At 44.9% G+C, this 19,992-nt stretch overlaps 1 protein-coding gene across 1 annotated transcript; it reads left to right on the top strand.

Moving 5' to 3' along the window:
* The first annotated feature begins 229 nt into the window (after positions 1-229).
* Positions 230-16,874, top strand: ATPAF2 (ATP synthase mitochondrial F1 complex assembly factor 2). The gene is made up of 8 exons (XM_080923608.1): positions 230-546; positions 8,384-8,428; positions 8,610-8,755; positions 10,320-10,417; positions 11,806-11,886; positions 13,507-13,619; positions 14,046-14,161; positions 16,402-16,874. Exons 1-8 carry the CDS (start codon positions 387-389, stop codon positions 16,537-16,539), a joined length of 897 nt encoding a protein of 298 aa, XP_080779734.1. The 5' UTR covers positions 230-386; the 3' UTR covers positions 16,540-16,874.
* The last annotated feature ends 3,118 nt before the right edge of the window (positions 16,875-19,992 follow it).

Raw genomic sequence — 19,992 nt, 5'->3', positions numbered from 1 at the left:
CACACACAAACACACACACACTCTGCAGCTTCCAATTGGCGCGGACGCGCCGGAGAGGCGGGAGCAAGCTCACGCGGCGCTTCCGCCCATTGGCGGACGGAGAAAGCACGTGGCGCGGTGCGTGAACGGCCCTCTGGGACTTGTAGTTTTCTTCCCGTAGCGCGGCGTGGAGGGGGCGGGGCGAGCACGCTTGTGATGCTGATTGACGGGGCGGGAGCGGTGCGCAGGGGGCGCGCGCCTGCGACGGCGTGCCGAAGGTGTCATCAGGAAGATGGCGGCGTGCTGAGGAGGCTGAGGGCTTTGATCCCTTGGTGAGAGGTTTCCGTACGGAACTAGCGAGCGGCTTGGGGATCTCTTCGTTCTATTCCTGTACTCTCTTTTCACGTATGGGTACACCCATGCCCTTGGGCATGATGTGGCGACTCTACCCCCGGCTGAGGGACCGGTGGCGCGGTCTCTTGGATCGGCCTCTCAGTGACCCCACCGTCTCAGTGTGGCCGAGGCCAGCTCTGCGGCCTCCGGCCCGGGCCTACGTCCCGCCGACAGGTGAGGCCCGGACATATGTTACTTTTTGGACAGGAGCTAAGTCGGGCTCACCTGGTGGAAGGTTTCTGACGTGCTATGGGTGACGTGACAGGGTTCAGGCCCATGAAAATATTTAGAGCAGTAGAGTTCTGTTTCAATTTGAAAAATGACATCCAAACCAGTGCGGGAATGACTTCAGGGGACACAGCGTTTACAGGGTAGGAGAGATTTGGTCCTTGAGGCTTCTCTCAGTTTTCTTTCTTTTTCCTTTTTTTGATTGTTTTATTTTTCGAGACAGGGTTTCTCAGTTTAGCCCTGGCTGCCCTGGAACTCACTCTATAGACCAGGCTGGCCTCGAACTCACTGATCCTCTTACCACTAGGTCCTGAGCGCTGCATTTAAAGGTGTGCACCACCATCACTTGGCTTCAACTTTTTCCTTTTAAAGGGAAGCAGGTATCTTCATTGATCTCAGAAAGGAAAATCTAGGCTTTCCATCAGAATTTCCAAGGTCACAGAGCAGATTGCTTGAGTCTGGAAGGCAAAGACTGGCCTGATTGCCTTGTGTCCCCAGGACCCAGCACAAGACTTGGCACAGGGCAGGCAGGCCTTAAGTCTTCCACCCCCACACACTTCCTTAAGGGTGTGCAGGCCCTCTGTCCTAGTGCAGTCTAGTGTCCTAGAGCTGCATTCTCTGCAGCTTTCTCTATAGTAGGAGTTTATGCCAGGCTTCTTTGACCTACTAAGGACTGTAATAAGCCCGAAAGAAGGTAATTTCATTGCTTCTGGAGAGAGATTCCCCGAGTGAGGTTCACTTTAGTGAATGAAAAGCGGTGATGACCTCCCTTCATTGGGTTAGATGTTTGGTGTTGAGGTCATGTGGACTCACCTGAATGATACTCAACTTCAAATGCAGGACTCATGATACTTGCTAAGCAATAGTTTGCAATACACTCTAGTATGGGAAGTACGAAGGACTTGAGAGATCACAAGGGTGAGCGTGTACTGGGTGATTGAAAGGACATTCAAACTGGGGCTTGATAGATAAGTAGGAGTTTGGTGAGGGTAAAAAAGGGTGTAACATGTTCAGAGGTGATGACTGGGTGTTAGAGGTCTTGCTGCAACACTGCCCTCATTAGGCAACAATTCCATAGGCGTTTGGCATTGGCATAAGAATACAGACCTGGGGTCTGCTGTTGGCTAAATTTCTGAGGTGCTGTGGTCTTGGGCATGTGTGAAGTTGCTTTCTTTAGTGATCGGAAGCATGAGGTTGCCTTTAAGGAAGGATTCTTTAGGCTGTAAATTCCATAATTTTTCATTTTATTTAGTGCGTATACGTCTGTGTGTGCACTTGGCATGCATGCACATGAAGGTCAGAGGACAACCAGTAGGACTTGGTTGTGGCTTTCAGGGATTGAACTGAGGATGTTGGGTTTAGGGGTCAGTGTCTTTACATGGTGAGCCCTAAATGTCTATATGTCTATAGCCCATAATTTTATATAAACGGGGAAGGAGATTGGATGTAACAGGGCACTGATTTTACTTATCAGGACACAAACGAAGGCCTAAAAGTGGGCCAGGAAGAGCTAGTAAAGATGAAGGAAGAAGCTAAGTGTGTTGTCACACACATGTAACAGCTGCTTGGGAGCCTGAAATGGATCACTTGAGGTTCTGGGGGAGGGGGAGAAGAGGCCTTGATTTACATCTCTCTCTCTCTCTCTCTCTCTCTCTCTCTCTCTCTCTCTGTGCCTTACTCATTCATCCTATTTTCTTTCACGTGTGACTACCTAATGTGTACTAGATAATGCTAAGAGCCAACTGGTAAGTCTGTAATACTAAAGAAAAGATGGCAGATCAAGCATCTCCATAATGGAAAGCAAAAAGAGTCTACTCGATTAAATGAACCCTTTGCCTATTTAGTGAACTAAAAGTCTTCCTTTGTTTATGCTGTGTCTCCCTAGGTTATGATCTACTCACCAGGAGAGAGATGTTTTTGTGTATCTCTGAAGTATGTAAATTATTAAGTCCTTATGGGTGAAGACTCCAGTTGTCAAGGTCTCTTAGGGACAGCCTCACTATGTCTGGAGAGGAGGGGCATTTGAAGGGCTCACTGCAGGGTTGGAGGAGGAGGCAGTGCAGTGCAGTGATCTTTGTCAGGCCATTGTCACCCTCCTGCTGTTTTCTGCCCAGAGGGAGATGTAGTTTGGAGAAGCAGCAGATGAGGCAAATTCCCAAAGAAATAAAAACTTGAAGTCCTGTTTCTACCATTTACAAATTGCCTTCTGTCCAAAGCAGCTTCTCCAAGTTTCTGCCATTTCAGAGGCTTTACCTGCTTTGCCATCCTCATAGGGGCATCAGACTGCAACCTGCTTTTGAAATAAAGTTTTCTTGGAACACAGCCACATACATATTGTCTTCTTTCATTATATTGGCCAGAACAGCCTAGAGTATTGACCTCTGCTCCAGATGAAAAGCAATTAGAAAAATAGTGCACTTATGTATTTGGCTGCAAGATTTTTAAAAAAGAGTTATTTATTTAATGTATGTCAGTACACTGTAGCTGTCTTCAGACCCACCAGACGAGGGCATCGGATCCCATTATAGTTGTGAGCCATCATGTGGTTGCTGGGTATTGAACTCAGGACCTCTGGAAGAGCAGTCAGCGCTCTTAACCATTGAGCCAACTCTCCAGCCCTGGCTGCAAGATTTTTGTTACATTTATTTATTTGCATAAGTATGTATTGCCATACATGTGCCACTGTGTACACGTGGAGATCAGAGGACAACTTCTGAGAGTTGGTGCTCTCTTTCTACCTTTACATGGGTTTGGGAGATGAAACTTGAAGTCAGACTTACACATAAGTACCTTTAACCACTGAACCATCTCTCTGACCCTGGCAGAATTTTAAACACCTGTATTAAGATATAGTTTTCTTAAGGGGCTAGAAAGATGGCCCAGAGATTAAGAACACTTGTTGCTCTTGTAGAGGAATGGGTTCGGTTCCCAGTACCCACATGGTGACTCACAGCCATTTGTAACTCCAGTTCCAGGAGCTCAGATACCCTCTTCTGACCTCTGTGGGTACTAAGTACATATGTAGTATATATATGTACTGTCAGGCAAAGCACTCAGATGAGATAAAAATTTAAAATCTAATATATATAATTCACTTAGCATACAGTACATTCCTTAGTGTATTTTCAGTAATTTGAATGACCATCACAATCAGTTTAAGAACATTTTTATCATGGTAAAAAGCAGTCAGTAGGGTAGAGTGCTGGCTCAGTGCTTAAGAGTACTGGTTGCTCTTCCCAAGGACCTGGGTTCGGTTCCCAACACCTACATGCAGCTCACAATCATCCATAACTTCAGTCCCAAGGGATCAAGTGCCTTCTGGCCTTGGGCATAAGTTGTACACATTGTAGACAGACATACATGCAGTTAAAATACCTAAATTAAAGAGAAGGCAGTGTACCCTTTAAAACCATCTGTCTGCCTAGCCATCTCCTGAGCTCTAGGCAACCACTACTCACTTTAAAGATTTCCCTGTTTTGGACATTGAATACAAATAGAGTGTGGAACTTAGGGCTGGCCTTTTCTACTTAGTGATGGAGTTTGATGTTCTTAAGGTCTGTCTATGTCATATCATACATATATCAATATTCCAGCCTTTTTATTGCTGAATAACATGTAGAAATACACATTTTACGTGGTCATTCATGGTTATTATTGAATAATGCTGATACAGATATTGTGTACAAGTTTTTGCATGGGTTTGGTTTTACTCTTCCTGGCTATGTTTCTAAGCTTAAAATTGCTGGATCAAATGGAAATTAACTCATTAAGCAATAGTAAGATTGATCTTTTTTTTTTTTTTTTTTTTTGGTCGGGGAGGGGTGTCAAGATTGAGTTTTTGTGTATAGCCATGGCTGTCCTGGAACTAGCTTTGTAGACCAGGCTGGCCTCACACTACAGAGATCCTTCTGCCTCTACCTCTCAACTGTTAAGATTAAATACCTCTGTCCCCACCTCCTAGCCCATAAGGTTGTTTGTTTGTTTGTTTGCTATTTTTTTAAGGTGGATGCATTGTTTTAAATTTCTAGTAGTAGTAGTACATGAAGTCTCAAATTTCTTTATATCCTCACTAAAACTTGTATTGTCTGACTTTTTAATTATTGGGAGATGAAACTTGAAGTCAGACTTACACATAAGTACCTTTAACCACTGAGGGTGTGAGATAGTATCTCAGTGTGGATTATTATTATTAATAATTATTATTAATTATTGAGATGGTCTTCCTGTGTAGCTCTGAATGGCTTTGATCTCTTTGTAGACCAAGTTGGCCTCAAACTGCCTGCCTCAGCTTCCTGAGTGCTGGGATTAAGGGCATGCACCACCATACTCAAGCCTGAGTTGGAGGCTTTCTTTATATGTTTATATTAGAAGAATTTTGATGTCTGAAAACCATCAGTTAGAGTTACCATAGGATTATAAAAGGTTAACTATTTTGAATTTAGCTTTAAGGTCCAAGGCCCACCAGATGGCACTGTTTTAAAAGATAAAGGTATTGTGATTGTATAATTAGCACAGATTCTTGGTGTATTCTGGGCATTGTAGTCCTGTGCCTTTAGATTCTTTTAAGAAAGGGGTGGAGGGGAGCTCCTAAACTGTGTGGTAGAATAACCACACGTTAGACAAGAGGGGTTGAAGAAGGAAGTGACACTGGAAACCACTTGTATGGACTTAAGCAATGTCTCAGGAAAGAGAGACTAGATGGTATTAATTTCTCATTTAGCACTCTTCCTATGAAGAGCTTTTGAAAGTTGTTCTCTGCTGTTTTTTTCTTCTTCTTGTTTTTTTATGGCTACCTCTTTGTTTTCATTGTTTGTAAATGTGTCGATATATGTGCCCTATATGCATATAGAGGACAGAGAATATTTTTATGGAGTCAGTTTTCTCCTTTCAAGTTCGTGTGGGATCTAGGGATTGAATTTAGGTCATTGGGCTTACATGACAAGCACATTTACCTGCTGAGCCATCTTGCTAACCCTCTCCTTGTATTTTGAGACAGGGTTGCTGAATAGGCTAGGCTAAATGGCCAGCAAGCTGCAGGGATCCTCCTGTTTTCACTTCTCCAGCACTGGTATTACAAGCATGCCTGACTATTCTCTGGCTTCCTACATGGGTACTGGAGATTCAGTTAGATCATCATACTTGTGCAGCAAGTACTTCATCAACTGAGCTTCATGTAAACCATTCTAATCCTGAAATTTATTTTCTACCATCCCTTCCCAAGCAAGTAACTGCTGCTTTGGTGGCTCACATATAAACTCTTACCTGCTTGCTCAGAGGTCTTTTTGCAACTCAGGATGAGATAAGGATTCCTCAGTCTGGATTCCCACTGACCACATGCTCTTACTGTCACTAAAGTCACTTGGTCATTTTGCTCTCACTAGACAGAACCTTTGCACATCTTATTCCCAAGGCTGGTCCTGGGATGGGAAGACTGGTGTTTTTGCCCTGGGTCAAAACTTCAGGCAGAAGAGCCCTGCTTAAACCCTTTGAATATGAAGCCATTGAATCTTGGGTTCTTTTGCCTTTCTACTGTCTTGTTTTCTGCATGTCTTTATTTCCTCTCTAATCATCTTACTATCCAGACTTTTAAATTCTTACTCAGATATAGAGGTAGCCCTGGCTAGCAGAGCATGCCAGATGATGAGGGTTATAGGAAACTTAGCTGTCCTGGCAGCTTTGGGAGAGTCAGTCCTTCACAGTCAGTTTCTGCCCTTTCTCTGCCCCAGTCTGTTGGGATTCTGTAAACCCCACCCCTCAATTACCCAGCAGTGGCCAGGTATGCTCCACCCCAGTGACCTGACACTATAAAAGGAGCTGCTTGACCCCTCCTCTCTCTCTTGCTCTTGTGCTCTTACAGCCTTGCTCTCCCACCCCATCCTTCTCCCCTCTCCCTCCACGTGCTCATGGCCGGCTTCTACTCCTCTACTCTCTCTCTCTCTCTTTCTGCCTCTACCACCTTCTTAACTCTCCCATGACCTGAATAAACTCTTTTCTGTACTATACCGTTGTGTGGCTGGTCCCTCAGGGGGAAGGGATTCCCAACATGGACCCCCCAGAGGCATTCCCCTTACCCCCAGGCCTTGCCACACTTCTATGGGCCATATGCCCCCTACTCTCTTCATCCTTCCACTAACATTGGTGCCGTGACTCAGATCTTCATCTTTTCACAGCATTGGTGCCCTGTGATGTTTCCTTTCAGTGACTTTTCCTTTCATTGGTGCCCCGTCATCTTTTCCTTACACAGTCTCTTTCACCCATTTCTCAAACCGATGTCAAGAACTGCTCTCACTGACCTCTGCCTGGCCAGGCTTTTGTATGTTATCCAGTCTAGGCACCAGAAAGCACAGTGGATGTAGTTACAACTTGTATCACAGATAGGCAAAGAGGCCTGTGGCCAACCCACCAGGGTGGCAGGGAAAGTAGGGAAATTTAACGGTGACAGAAACTTAACTATTTTGTTGTAGAATGTGTGCTATAGTAGAATGGTTTATAGTTTCAGATGACATGGTCAATTGTGTCATTTTATATCAGTAGCCAGAGCTGATAATTTTTAGAATTATTCTTTTACAATTTTATACATGTATATTGTCTTAGTCAGTGTTCTGTTTCTGTGAAGAGACATCATGACCAAAGCAGCCCTTATAAAAGAAGGTATTTAATGAGAAGCTTGCTTATAGTTTCAGATAATGATAATGGTTAGACCATTATCGTCATAGTAGAAAGCATGGTAGCAGGCATGGTACTAGAGAAGTAGCTGAGACCTACATCTTGATCCACAGACAGCAGACAGAGGCAGAGACAGGCCCTACCAGAAGCTTTTGAAACCTCAGGGTCACACCTCCTTCACCAAGACCTCACTTCCTAATTATTCCAACAATGCACCAACTAGACCCATCAAGCATGCAAATATATGAGCCTTTAGTGGCCAATCTTTGATAATATGATAATATTCTTCTCCATTACCCTTTTATTCCCTTCCCCTTGTACCCCCTTTTTCCAACAAGTCCCTCTCTTTCATGCCTCTTTTGGAGGTCTGATAACTTTATGAAAAATTTAAAGTGCATGAAGACAAAGATTTTTGTGTCTTATTCATTATCAAACCCTCCCCAGTATCCTTCCCCTGCTTTGCACACTTAAGTTTCTCTAAGTTCTTGTAATTCTAACAAAGATATACAAAACATATGTCCCTTTCTTGAAGGAATTATTTGGAGTTCCTTTTGAATACACAAGCTGGTTAATAAGTGAGTTAGAGAAGATGGGGAATGCTTTTGGTAGCTTTATTTTCTGCCTGTACATCACACATTTACATTCATGAGTACATAAAAGCACACAAATTGGTTTCCTTCCTCAGAGGCATCTGCCTGAAAGGAGTCTCTGGGTCTATTCCATTCACAAAGCAACTTTACATTCAGGTGTATTGTGCTGACCTGGGGGCAGTGTGGGTGGGCACACTGCACACTGGCTGCTAAAGCAGGGGTTGGAAGTCCTCAGGTCACAGTCTGAGGCTGCACTGGCTTCTAGTTCAGAGTTGTCTCCCAGCTTGGATACCAGGAAAGGCATACCCAGTGAGTCCCGTTCTCCCCTTGTCCCCGGAGAGTGGTTGTTCTCTTTTCCAAGCTTTAATCAGAAGCTGTTGATTATACTGCAAACTAGGGCAGGCCTTGAATGGTGATATGAAAATGAAGCCAATCAATCAGCATTAGCAATAATGATACGAGTTGGTGTTGCCTCTGGGACTCTCTTGATTCTATTTTAAATTGCTTCTGAAAAATCTGTCTTACAGAAAGGAAGAGGTTTTATCAGAATGTCAGCATCTCACAGGGTGAAGGTAAGTGTCTGAAAATCTGATGGCCTTACTGTGAATGGTTGGGGCACACTTTTTTGTCTTCAGCCAGATGATGGTGGCACTTTTGTCATCATTGTCTTTGTGTTCACCATATTGGTTGGTGAAATACAGAAATGGTCACTCAAATCCACATTCCCTGAGAACTTTCATTTGATCTTTTAAGGTGGCTTTGAGATAAACCTGGACCACAGAAAGCTGAAAACTCCCCAAGCCAAGCTTTTTACCGTCCCCAGCGAGGCCCTGGCCATTGCGGTGGCCACTGAATGGGACTCCCAGCAGGATACCATCAAGTTCTACACCATGCACCTGGTAACAAGCTTGTAGCAAGCAGACTTATAAAAACTTCCACCTGATGCTCACCAACCCTTCCGGGCAAACATGTATAGTTCTTTCCATATTATGACAAGGCTCTGGGGTAGATAAGGCTCCTGTCTGCCGATCTGCAGCCACACTTAAACCATCCGTCACTGAACAGGCCAAGCTCTTCCCTGCCTGCCTGGCCACTTATAGTTCGCTCTACTTGGAGCACTGGGCTGAGTGGTGTGTGACTGGTTTTCCCCCTGGTCTCTAGACAGAAGTCATCATTAATGACTCCCAGTGCTCCCCACTCCCCCACTGCACCCCCATCCTGTTTTATCTTTGTTGTTTGGTTGGTTTTTTGAGACAGAGTTTCATGTCTCAAGCAGGCCTCAAACTTGATTTGTAGCTGTAAATGACCTTGAGCTTGTGCCTTTACTGCCTGAGTGCTGAGAGGATGCTTGCCCCATGTCATGTTTATGCAGTGCTGGGGCTGAGCCCAGGGTCTGTGCGTGCTATGTCTCAGCCGCATCTCTCATCTTTATTTTATTAGTATTATTTTTTGAAAGAGTTTCTGGCTGTCTTAGAATTTGCTCTGCAGACCAGTCTGACCTATAACACACAGAAATCTGCCTGCCTCTGATAGTCACAGAGGAGCAGTGGCCATGTCTTCTTACTCAGTAGTTCCAGTTGGAAGTATACATGGAGCTCAGTGAACATTGGTGGGTACGGGACCCAGGCGTCAGATGGTGAGGAAAGGAGGATGTTCCACAGTCAGCCCCTCAGCAGTCAGGTGCCACCAAGGCCCCCGAAGCCCTGCCTCTGCAGCCTCCTTGGCCTTGCAGAGTAGTCACCCTTCCTCAGGCCCATGGTCTCTACTGTACTGCCCACCTTATTGTGCCATGGGTGATCAGATGGTACAGTACACGCAGCCCTCACATGGTTCTAAGGAAGGCACCAGCTAGTACTGGGGCTAGGTGTTCTCATCCTACTCACCGCAGACCCAGATGGGCCTCAACAGCATAGTCTACTACTTCACTATCTGGGGAAATCAGGGTGACAAGGCCACAAACGGAGGCCCAGAGTAGTCTTAGAAGCCTTTTATTGATGAGGTAACACTAGGAAAATATCTTGATCCCAGTTCAAGTTTTCCTAAGTGTCAAACTGATAAAGCTTCTCGGCTATTTTGAGTTTCATACCTTTGTTGTATTTGAGTATGTATTTTACCTCTATGGGCCTCAATTTTCACATTTCTGAAAAAGGTAGAATAGTAGCATCTGCCCCAAAGCATTGTTATGCAGATTAACCGGATAGTCATGAACATGAAAATACATAAAGCCCCTGAAACTTTGAGGAAATTTACTACTCTAAGAAAGACCACTGTGAGAGTCCAATGAATCTCATGAGCACCATGGAGTTTGAAGATGGAGCCTGGTTTTCAGATCCCACAGCAGATAGGCTGCTGCTGTGACTGTGACAATCTCTCTAATGCATGGCTCTGATGTGCTGTCATTTGCAATGTATGCATGCCTGAACCCCACAGGTGGGTGACAGCATTTTCTACCCTTTCATTAAGACCACATTGTGCAACACATCCTTGGACAACCCAACCCAGCGAAACAAAGACCAGCTGATCCGGGCAGCTGTGAAGTTTCTAGACACTGACACCATCTGGTAAGTGGCATTAGATGAACAGTCCTCTTGGGTGAACCTCTTAGTCTGTTTTGTTTCATTTGTCCAAAGCATATCAGTGGGGGAAAAGCAAGGCCTTTGTCATTATTTTGCAAGAGGGCAAGAAGGTAGCCCACTTGATATGACTGAACTCTAGGAGGAAGACTTCTAGCACAAGGTACCCTTTGGACTGAGTTGATTTGCCATAGAGATTTATGCCATTCTTACAGACTCCAGAACTATAGGACCCATTGTCTAGCTCCTAGCAGGACATCTGGCCCTTAATGTGTTCATGTATTAGCATCCCTGTCATTACAGGTGGCAGTAGTCAGTAGTCTCTCCCAATTCTGAACTCTCCCGTGTCTATATTTGTTTGTTGGAGAGTGATATTAAAGGAACATCTGGATGATTGCACAGTACTGGGCCTGCTGGCCCTATTACTCAGAGGCTTTGAGTCATCCCAGGATTGCTTGGGATGCTAGCATAGATACTCTGAAAAGAAGGGAGTAGGAAAGCCTATTCTGTTTTTGTTAGGGAACAGTGTGGCTTGTAGGGAACAGAGTTCATTCAGCTTCCCTTTGGTAAAGAGGGCTTCTTGAAAACTATACATGATCTCAACAAGTAAACAAAGGCAGTCAGGACTAAGTTCTACCTGCCTCCACCCTTCAAGTCCAGGATTGGGTAAGGAGGAAAGGCTTCCTACTCTGCTCCCAGCAGCCCAGCTTTTCTGTATACCCCTCCAACTAGCTATCTCATCCATGAGATTAGCTCCTATCAACTGACCCTTCTGTGTTTTATCAAAATGAATTGTACCATCTGGTTCTGTGGTGATTCCCTTGGGTAAAGGAGCCACTCCAGGAGGTGGCTAGGCTCCTAAAGGGTCAGCAGACATTTAGTCCTTGGCCAGGAGCAGAGGTCTTAGAGGAGCTGTGACTGAACTTCTAGCACAGTGCTGTATCCAGTGGGTATGGATCCCATTTTTATTGCAGATAGCTTTTGAGTAGCACTAACATGGCTAATTTAGACCTGTCAAGTATTTGGGAACTGAAAGATAACCAATCTTAACTCAGGCTACACTAAAATTCCCTGGACGGTGTGTAAAACACATGGCCAGAACCTCAGAGGTTTTGCTTGTCATCAGTGTGGGGTTTGTCTGAGAAAGTGTCCTGGTGATGAGCTTCTGAAGTGAGGCTAGAGCTGATGCTGCTGGCCCAAGTGGTTCCTTTACCCCTTGGCTGCACTTTGAGCACCATGGCTTTATGTGACAAGACTTAGGATGCTGGGTTGATGGTGAAATGTTTTTGCTTTTGCCCTTTGCATTTTCCTTTTCTGTCCCTCAATGAAGGAATTGTACTTTTTTATTAATGAAGGTGGTTTTTACAATGAATTAGCTACAGGGTGGAAGAGCCAGAGACATTAGTGGAACTTCAAAAGAACGAATGGGATCCCATCATAGAGTGGGCTGAGAAAAGGTAAGATATGCCATGTGTCCACGTGGCACATTGAATAGACCTGGTATTGGGTTGAGTGCTGGGTTCAGGACCACAGAGTACACCTGAACTCTCAGGCTGGCTTCCTGAGCTTGAGTTCCCTCAGGTATTGAGAGGTAGGGGTTACCTTGGTAAACATGTTTCTCAAAATTATTTTGTTTATTGTGCCCTGAATAACTGCTACTGGGTTATAGCATGACAAATGTAGGGGCAGCTCTGTGTCCCCAAGATGCACCAAAGGCTCCAGGCCTCTGGCCCCAGCAGGTCTCTGAGTTTTGGTTTCCTTGACTTGAAATGGACTAATCCCACCTGCCTGCCAGGCTGATTAATGGGAACAGTAAACCAGCAAAACACTTAGCACTTAACTCAGCCAAGGTAACAACTCAAATTTTGGCCTATCTTTTTCAATATTATTATCTTTATTATCATTGCTGCACTGCTAAGTAAAAGCGACTGTGTAAGATACATGTGCACATGGATGGAGTCAGGATAGCTTCCTGCAGCATTGTGACTATGTGGATGTGTGGCTGCTAGGGATTGATGGTACCCAACAGTTCCTGAACACAAGACTAGTAAGTACAGAGTTGAACAGATAAGGTAGCAAAACAAATTCAGCATCAACTCTTTCCAAGTAAAATATGGAAGGGGTGGCCTCCATGGTCCTGCCTTATCTGCAGGGTTTTGGAATAAATGCCTAGATGATTTTTCTTCTGTCCTAACAATTTTCACAGAAATTCTCACTCGTTACACATTTCCTGAGTCCTCACAATGACCCGGGCATCCTGAGGGGATGTCTTAGTTAGGGTTTTATTGCTGTGAACAGACACCATGACTGAGGCAAGTCTTTTTATTTTTTAAGATTTATTTTATTTATATGAATACACTGTAGCTGTCTTCAGATATAGAAGAGGGCATCCAATCCCATTACAGATGGTTGAGAGCCACCATGTGGTTGCTGGGAATTGAACTCAGGACCTCTGGAAGAGCAGTCAGTGCTCTTAACTGCTGAGCCATCTCTCCAGCCCCCCAACACAAGTCTTATAGGGACAACATTTAATTAGGGCTGACTTACAAGTTCAGAGGTTCAGTCCATTACCATCAAGGTGAGAGCATGGCAGCATCCAGGCAGGCATGGTGCAGGAGGAGCTGAGAGTTCTACATCTTCATCCAAAGGAAGCCAGGAACAGATTGAACATCCTCAGGCAGCTAGGAGGAGGGTCTCCAAGCCCACCTTCAGAGTAACACACTTCCTCCAACGACGCCACACTTTCTAATAGTGCCACTCCCTGGGCCAAGCATATGTAAACCATCCAGGGGGCTATTTTTATTTATTTGTTTATTAGGTTCATTGAAATAGGGCCTCATGTAATCCATGCTAGCCTCAAAACCACTACTGAGGCACCACTGGCCTTCTGCCCATGATCATCTTGCCTCAGCCTTCTAAGTGCTGTGACCAGAGGTGTGCACCTCCATGCACTGCTGTCCTGAGGAAAGCACATATGCCATATTGTTTGATTTGGTTTGCTTTGTTGCTTCTAGTTAAAACTTAGACTGCTCTTGAGAGACAGTGTGCCAAAGATATGCTCGTGCCTTTCTCTTCAGGTATGGTATAGAGATCAGCTCCTCCACCAGCATAATGGGACCCAGCATCCCTACCCAGACCCGAGAGGTGCTTACCAGCCACTTGTCCTCTTACAACATGTGGGCCCTGCAAGGTATGAGTTGGGCTCTGTGTGCCTGGGAAGGTTGGATACATATTGATACATCCCTGTTGAGTACTCTGAGCATGGAGGCTGGGTGGCTCTGATGTCCAGCCTTTGTACTTAGCTCTCCAGATTCACACAGCCTTCAGGAAAAGTCTCAATTTCATGTATTATTAGTTTGACCCATATACGATCTTTAAACCAATCATTTAGTGAGACCTGGGGGATACTCTTATTAATTAACTAGGTTCAGGCCATATACCTATCCAGGAAAAGTCAGAGGTGGGTTACCCCAAGAAAAGGAATAGTATTCTGGCAGGAGTGTGTGTCAAGATCAGTTGGGTCTTAGGATGGTGCCCCTCCCCCATTCTATGAGGGACTAGAAACTGACAGGCAGTAGGCTATACGTACTGACTGGGCTTGTTCCCTCACCCCCAGGGATTGAGTTTGTAGTGGCCCAGCTCAAGTCCATGTTGCTGACCTTGGGCCTGATTGACTTGCGCCTGACTGTGGAACAAGCTGTGCTTCTGTCACGTCTGGAGGAAGAGTACCAGGTAAGTTCTGATCTCAGTTCCCTTTCTGATTCAGACTCACTGAGTTTTTTTACATGTTAAAAAAAAAAAAAACAAACTAACTAAGGAACAATAAAGGTTTAAGTGTTGCTGGGGCTGGGGGTGTGGCTCAGTAGTAGAGACTAGTCTCCTATGCTCTGGGCCCTTGTTCCATCATCAGCACCACACACACCCATGCATGTGACAGGTTTTGGAATTGTTCAGTACTCTCCTTGCCTACCAATTCCTCTTCAACAGCTTGACTGGGTAGGACTTGTATTTACCCACATTTTATGAAAGAATAAGCTGGGGTGCTAGATTGCACTTCTGGCGAGTGTTACACTGGGGTTTGCTGCCATGTCTGTGTTACTAAGGCTGCCACTGTGCACTTGGAGGCTCATCTGTCCTGCTTTGTGCTTCTGATATTTCTTCTGGCTGGCAGAGGAGCCAAGGAGTAGCTGCTGCTTGCACTCACGTTTGATTTAGGAAGCAGGAAAACTACGGTTTTGCCATGCTGCTGTTCACATTTTTGGTTTTGGCTTGTGTTTGTTTTGTGCTGTTGAGAGCGAGTCCCATGTAGTCTAGACCAGCCTTGAGCTCATTGTGTATCTGAGCCTAACCTTGAACTTCTGATCTTCCTGCCTCAGCCTCTCTAATGCTGGAGTTATGGATATATGTTACAATGGCTGGCTTATTTACATTTTTATTTTATTTTGGCTTTTCTGAGACAAGCCTTGCTATATAGTCCTGACTGGTCTGAAATTCACTATGTAGACTAGCCTGTCCTGGAACATGTGAAGATGCTCTTGCCTTTGCCTCCTGAGATCACAGATATGTGCCACTGTGCCTGGCTTTTGTTTGTATTTTCACCTTATTTATTTTTTTATTCTCCCACCCCCTTCCTCTCCTCTTCCTGTATGTGTTCACATTAATGTGGTGCATATGCAGGTATGTGCATTCTGGGTGAGGTTGACATGAAGTGTTCTTCTTAGTTATTCTTTACCTTAGTATTGAGGCAGAGTCTCTTGCTTGAACCCGGAGTTTACCAATTTGGCTAGTTAAGTTAGTTAGCCAGTTACTCTGGAGAATCCCTGTCTGCCTCTGGAGAGCTAGATTATAGGTTGGCTGCTGTACCTACTTGGCTTTTATGTGGTTGTTGGAGTCTGAACTCAGGTCTTCATCCTTGTGCAGCAACTGTTAAGCCATATCCCCTGCCCACTGTTTGATTCATTAACACTGAGAACTTAGTGTTTGTTCCGTGTGATGCTGAGGGTGTTGCTATTACTTCAACCTCAGAAGGTTAATGTTATTAGGAGTTGGTTTCTTTGGGATTAAAAACCTTCTTGAAATATTTAATGTTCTGCTTGGAAAAGTGCCAGGGGCAACCTACTTCTGTACAGCAGAAGAAAGCCATTCACTGATGTCAGGCCATTTCATGAGAAGGGCTGATGTCAGCTGTTAGGACTATAGGGTTGGACAAAACCAGAAAATCTGACCTCGGCCATGGGACCCTCTGAACTTTGGATTTGATCCTGTAAAATATGAGCAATGACCTGAAATGAAGGTGAAAACTATCTCAGATAATGTGTTTCAGTTGTGCAAACCTAGCCCAAGCAACCAGAAATGCAGGTAGCTTGTATGGCCTGAAATATTTTGTATTCTTCAGCGATCCTGGGCTGCTGGATTCCTGCAGGTGGGTTTGGAGACACTTATTTCTGCAGAGGCACAGTGGGTTCACAGTCCTCCCTCTTGTTACAAGTCTGGGAGGTCTGCAGCTGGCTTCCTGTGTGCTGCACAGAAGAGCTGCTGTTCTGCTAGTCCATAGGGGTCACAACAAGTTGCCTGTGCATTTATTTACTGCACCCCATGGTAGTGCCAACAGCCTTGGAGGACAATGAGATATACAACATAGAGGATGACAACTTTCAGGCTGCTTCTGCTGGCTTCCTGGTCTTAAGTGTAAGATAAAGGATCACATGGATAAGGTTTCATTAGAGGGGACACAGTGGGATTCCAGTACCTGCCCATTTAGCAGTGGGCAGCCTCTAAGCTGGGATATGTTCCACCCAGACAGCAAAAAGGCCAGCCTCAGTTTCCTGGAGTTACTACCAGATGGTCTACATGGGTCTTACGTGTTTGTCGAGATCATGGCTCACCACCCTTAGCCCAGGGATGGGAATGGAGTATGATTCAGGTCACCAGCAAGACTACTCACCCAGAAGCATGTTTTTACCTCTCCTTAGATCCAGAAATGGGGCAACATTGAGTGGGCCCATGACTATGAGCTCCAGGAACTGCGGGCTCGCACTGCTGCTGGCACCCTTTTTGTCCACCTATGCTCGGAAAGCTCTACAGTCAAGCACAAGCTCCTGCAAGAGTGAGGCCTGGGTGGACACGCTGACTGGGAGGAACTGCACAGACACAGGCTCCCTGATGTGGGCCTCCTTGGCTGTTGGACCTCTGGATCCAGTGATGCTCTGTTGGCCAGTACCTATTGGGCTCCTTCGCCTATACCTGTGGGGCTACCCAGCCTGTACCTGGGTCTTCCCTGACCTGTGTGGCTTGGCCTTAAACAGAAGCACGATGAGAAGCTCTGGGAACATAGTGTGTCTGACTTGAGGTCACACAGCTTCGGATGCAGGCACTCTTGGCAGGGATGAGTGGTGTAGAGACTGTCTCTTGACCCTGATGTTAATAAATGTTTTTTCATTCTGGACATATATCAAGCTTCATTTTCATTTGAGACTTGGCATTTCTTCATTCTTCTTGTTTTATCTGAGCTCTGTCACTGGGAACCTCATGGGGGGCGGGCAGGAAACCAGCACATCACCATATAAAGCCCTCTTCCATCTCCAGCCTGAAGGCTTTTTCCCCCTGGCTTTTTATCAAATGATCTTTTAAAAGTGAATCTTTGGTCTAAGCTGGTTGCTTACTGTTTTTTTTTTTTCTTCCTAGTCTCTTAAAAAAAAAAGTAAGATTTATTCTTAAAACTATGTTGTTTCTGGATTAGACACAAAAGTTGTCCTGGCCTGGTTATTGACATGCAGTGCTGTGTTCTTCATGGGATATTGCAATGGGGTGTTCTCCTATTGTAGAATTATTTCCTCTGGGTATGCCATGTCCATTGGTTTTGTAAAATCAGGACAGCTATAATGCCCACACAGGATTGGGCCCATTACTATCCCTCATGGATGATGGGAGGCTTCATTGGGCTGTCCCCTCCCCACGACTACATAAGTAGTTAATGATTGCTGGAGTAAGTGGGCAACTGCACGTAAGCCTAATATTCTCATTAGTTCTCCAGGCTAGACTGGGTGGAATTGGTTCTTTGGTTTGTCATTATCTGGAGCGAGTATTAGACTCCTTGGAAAGTCACACATAGTTGGTACCCCAAATATATGTAGATATGACAGAACCAAATATGAGCTCAAGAGGAGCATCTGCAGCTGAGACTGAGCTATCTGAAGGTGGAGATCATTCCCTTCGTGGCAGACATCCCCTATTGGTATATAGTTCTTGCTATAGTGGCACTTGTAGGCCCCTGCTAAGGGTAATAAGGCCTACAGCTGAAGCTGAGACACCCAAAGGCTCCTTGAGTGTGTGTGTGTGGGGGGGTGATAGCCAGGGGATTACAGATGGCTACTGCCTTGTATGTAATAAAATGTGGCATGCTTCCTCTGTGAATGGGGTCTGGAAGTACAGGAGATACCCCCAAATGGCTGATGGACTGTTGCAGCTGATGAGTGTAGTACCTATGTGGATCAGTCCTAAGCAGGCTGTGATAGCAGTTACATGGTTTTTACTGTGAGACATGCAACTGAGCCTGAACTGACTGTCCAAAAAGAACTGTGCCTGCCTAAGGAAGAAGTCACAGTGGGCAAGTGTGTCAGCCTCAGGAAAGGTAGAGAAGGGAATGGAGCAGAAGTGATAGATAATACCTTCAGTCAAATCGACACCAAGGAATGGAAACCATGATTTCATAGCCATGTTGATGGCGCCTTAGTGGTCCGGTGCAGGGAACTATTATAACCGGGGAATACTCTTGACCTTTTTTTTTAAACCAGAAAAATGGTATACCTAGAAGAGAGATTAATTAGATTTAAATTGAAATAACGAACTAATGAAAGATGAAAGGCATCAATATCAAAAGTGAAACTTAATAGAAATACTTAAATGTGTAGAAATGTCAAAAACAGAACACCATGACATTTTCAGGAGCACTGCTAATCAGGAAAAGATATTTCTGGAAGTAAATGTTAACAGTGATTCCTAACAACATAAGAATTTTAATTTTTCTCAAAAAAAAAGGTTAGGTTTTGTGCTTTATGAATTCTCCTCCATCCTCTTCCTCCTCCCTTCTTCCTCTTGATTTTCTTTTTCTTTTAGATAGTGTCTCACTGTAGCCCAGGTATAGAACTATGTAGCTGGAACTATAGCTCAGTCTGGCCTCAAACTTGAAATTGTCCTGCCTCAACTTCCTAAGTGTTAGGATTACGGGTGTATGCCACCATACCTGTCTTTGAGTTCCTTGAATTAGGGGAAATTTTTAATTCTATTTTACGTGTATGTCTGTTTTAGCTGCATGTATATATATGTGCGCCATGTACATATAGTGGTCAGAAAGTCATTGGATTCCCTGGAAATGTAATTAGGAATAGTTGTTAGCTGCCATAATAGTAGTGTTGAGAATTGAACCGTGGTACGTGAAAGCAAAAGGTGCTTTTAACTACTGAGACATCAGTCTCCAAAAAGAAAAACTGGTTTGGGGGGGGTTGTTTGTGTTTTTTGCTTTGTTTTTTCAAGACAGGGTTCCTCTATGTAGCCCTGGCTGTCTTGGAATTCACTCTGTTGACCAGGCTGGCCTCAAACTTTGGGATCTGAGTGCCGAGATCCTGGTGAGGGGTATTTTTTTTCTTAATTAAATCTTTTGAAATATGTCAGAAGATCCACCTCTAATCTGGGTAGCCTTCTGCCGGTAGCCTATATAAAGGGCATGAAAGGAAGAAGCTTGTTCTCTTTGCCTGTTTGCGCTCCTCGCAAGTCCATGCCTTCACTGGCATCAGCCTACTTCAGGATCCCAGCATCTATTGAAGACCAGCAGGGACATCCAGCCTTGTGGACTGGACTACTGGATTCTTGAACCTTTTGATAACAGACAGCCATTGTTAGATTAGCTAGACCACAGCCTGTAAACCATTCTAATACCTGTCCCTCCCCTACTCATGTGTTCCTCTAGAGAACCCTGACTAATACAGTGAGACTCCTGTGGAGGTAGACTTTTAAGTAAAAACTGCCAAGTCAGCGCTCACAAGGCACTAGGAGACACTGAGCAACAGCTCTCAGGAGATAAAGCTGGGCAGCGCAGAAAAGAAAGATTAAGTCTGGCTCCCCTCTCCTATCCCAAGAGTAAGCTATGCTCATTTCTTTCCTACAAGAACATATATTGGGTATGGAGGTATTTGCTCTGCCCTTGAGTAGCCAGGTATGGCTAAGGAGAGGTAGAAGCCACAGGGGTGCTGGCTGAAAGTGTGATGATAGACTTGGGGAGCCAGATGGAGTAGCTGGTATAACAGATGAGCACGGCCCTGCTCCCCTCGGTCCTTTGAGCTCACTGTTCTGGAGAGAAGTGTGTTGCGCCCAGGATGAAGAGACATGAAGGCTTATGGATGACAGAGAGCAAAGTACCGCAGTGCCTCCCACAGCACCACTGTATAACCTTGATCCTTTGAGGAAATTATACAAACAGTAGGACCCTTTGATGGTATTTGGACCAACTAAGTTTTTTAGTATCCTAAGCTGCTGAGTCCCTAGTCCAGTTGGCACTGGTTTGGAAC

The sequence above is a fragment of the Micromys minutus genome, assembly GCF_963924665.1.
Source record: "Micromys minutus genome assembly, chromosome: 10".
Lineage (NCBI taxonomy): Eukaryota > Metazoa > Chordata > Mammalia > Rodentia > Muridae > Micromys > Micromys minutus.
Note: the sequence above shows the minus strand (reverse complement) of the source record. Positions and strands in the feature narration are given on the sequence as shown.

Bases quoted from the DNA above. Each gene is read 5' to 3' on its own strand.
- ATPAF2 (XM_080923608.1), top strand. From the start codon at position 387: ATGGGTACACCCATGCCCTTGGGCATGATGTGGCGACTCTACCCCCGG. The intron at 8,756-10,319 runs GTAACAAGCTTG...CCTTTCATTAAG, and splicing joins AGTTCTACACCATGCACCTG to ACCACATTGTGCAACACATC. The intron at 14,162-16,401 runs GTAAGTTCTGAT...ACCTCTCCTTAG, and splicing joins GTCTGGAGGAAGAGTACCAG to ATCCAGAAATGGGGCAACAT.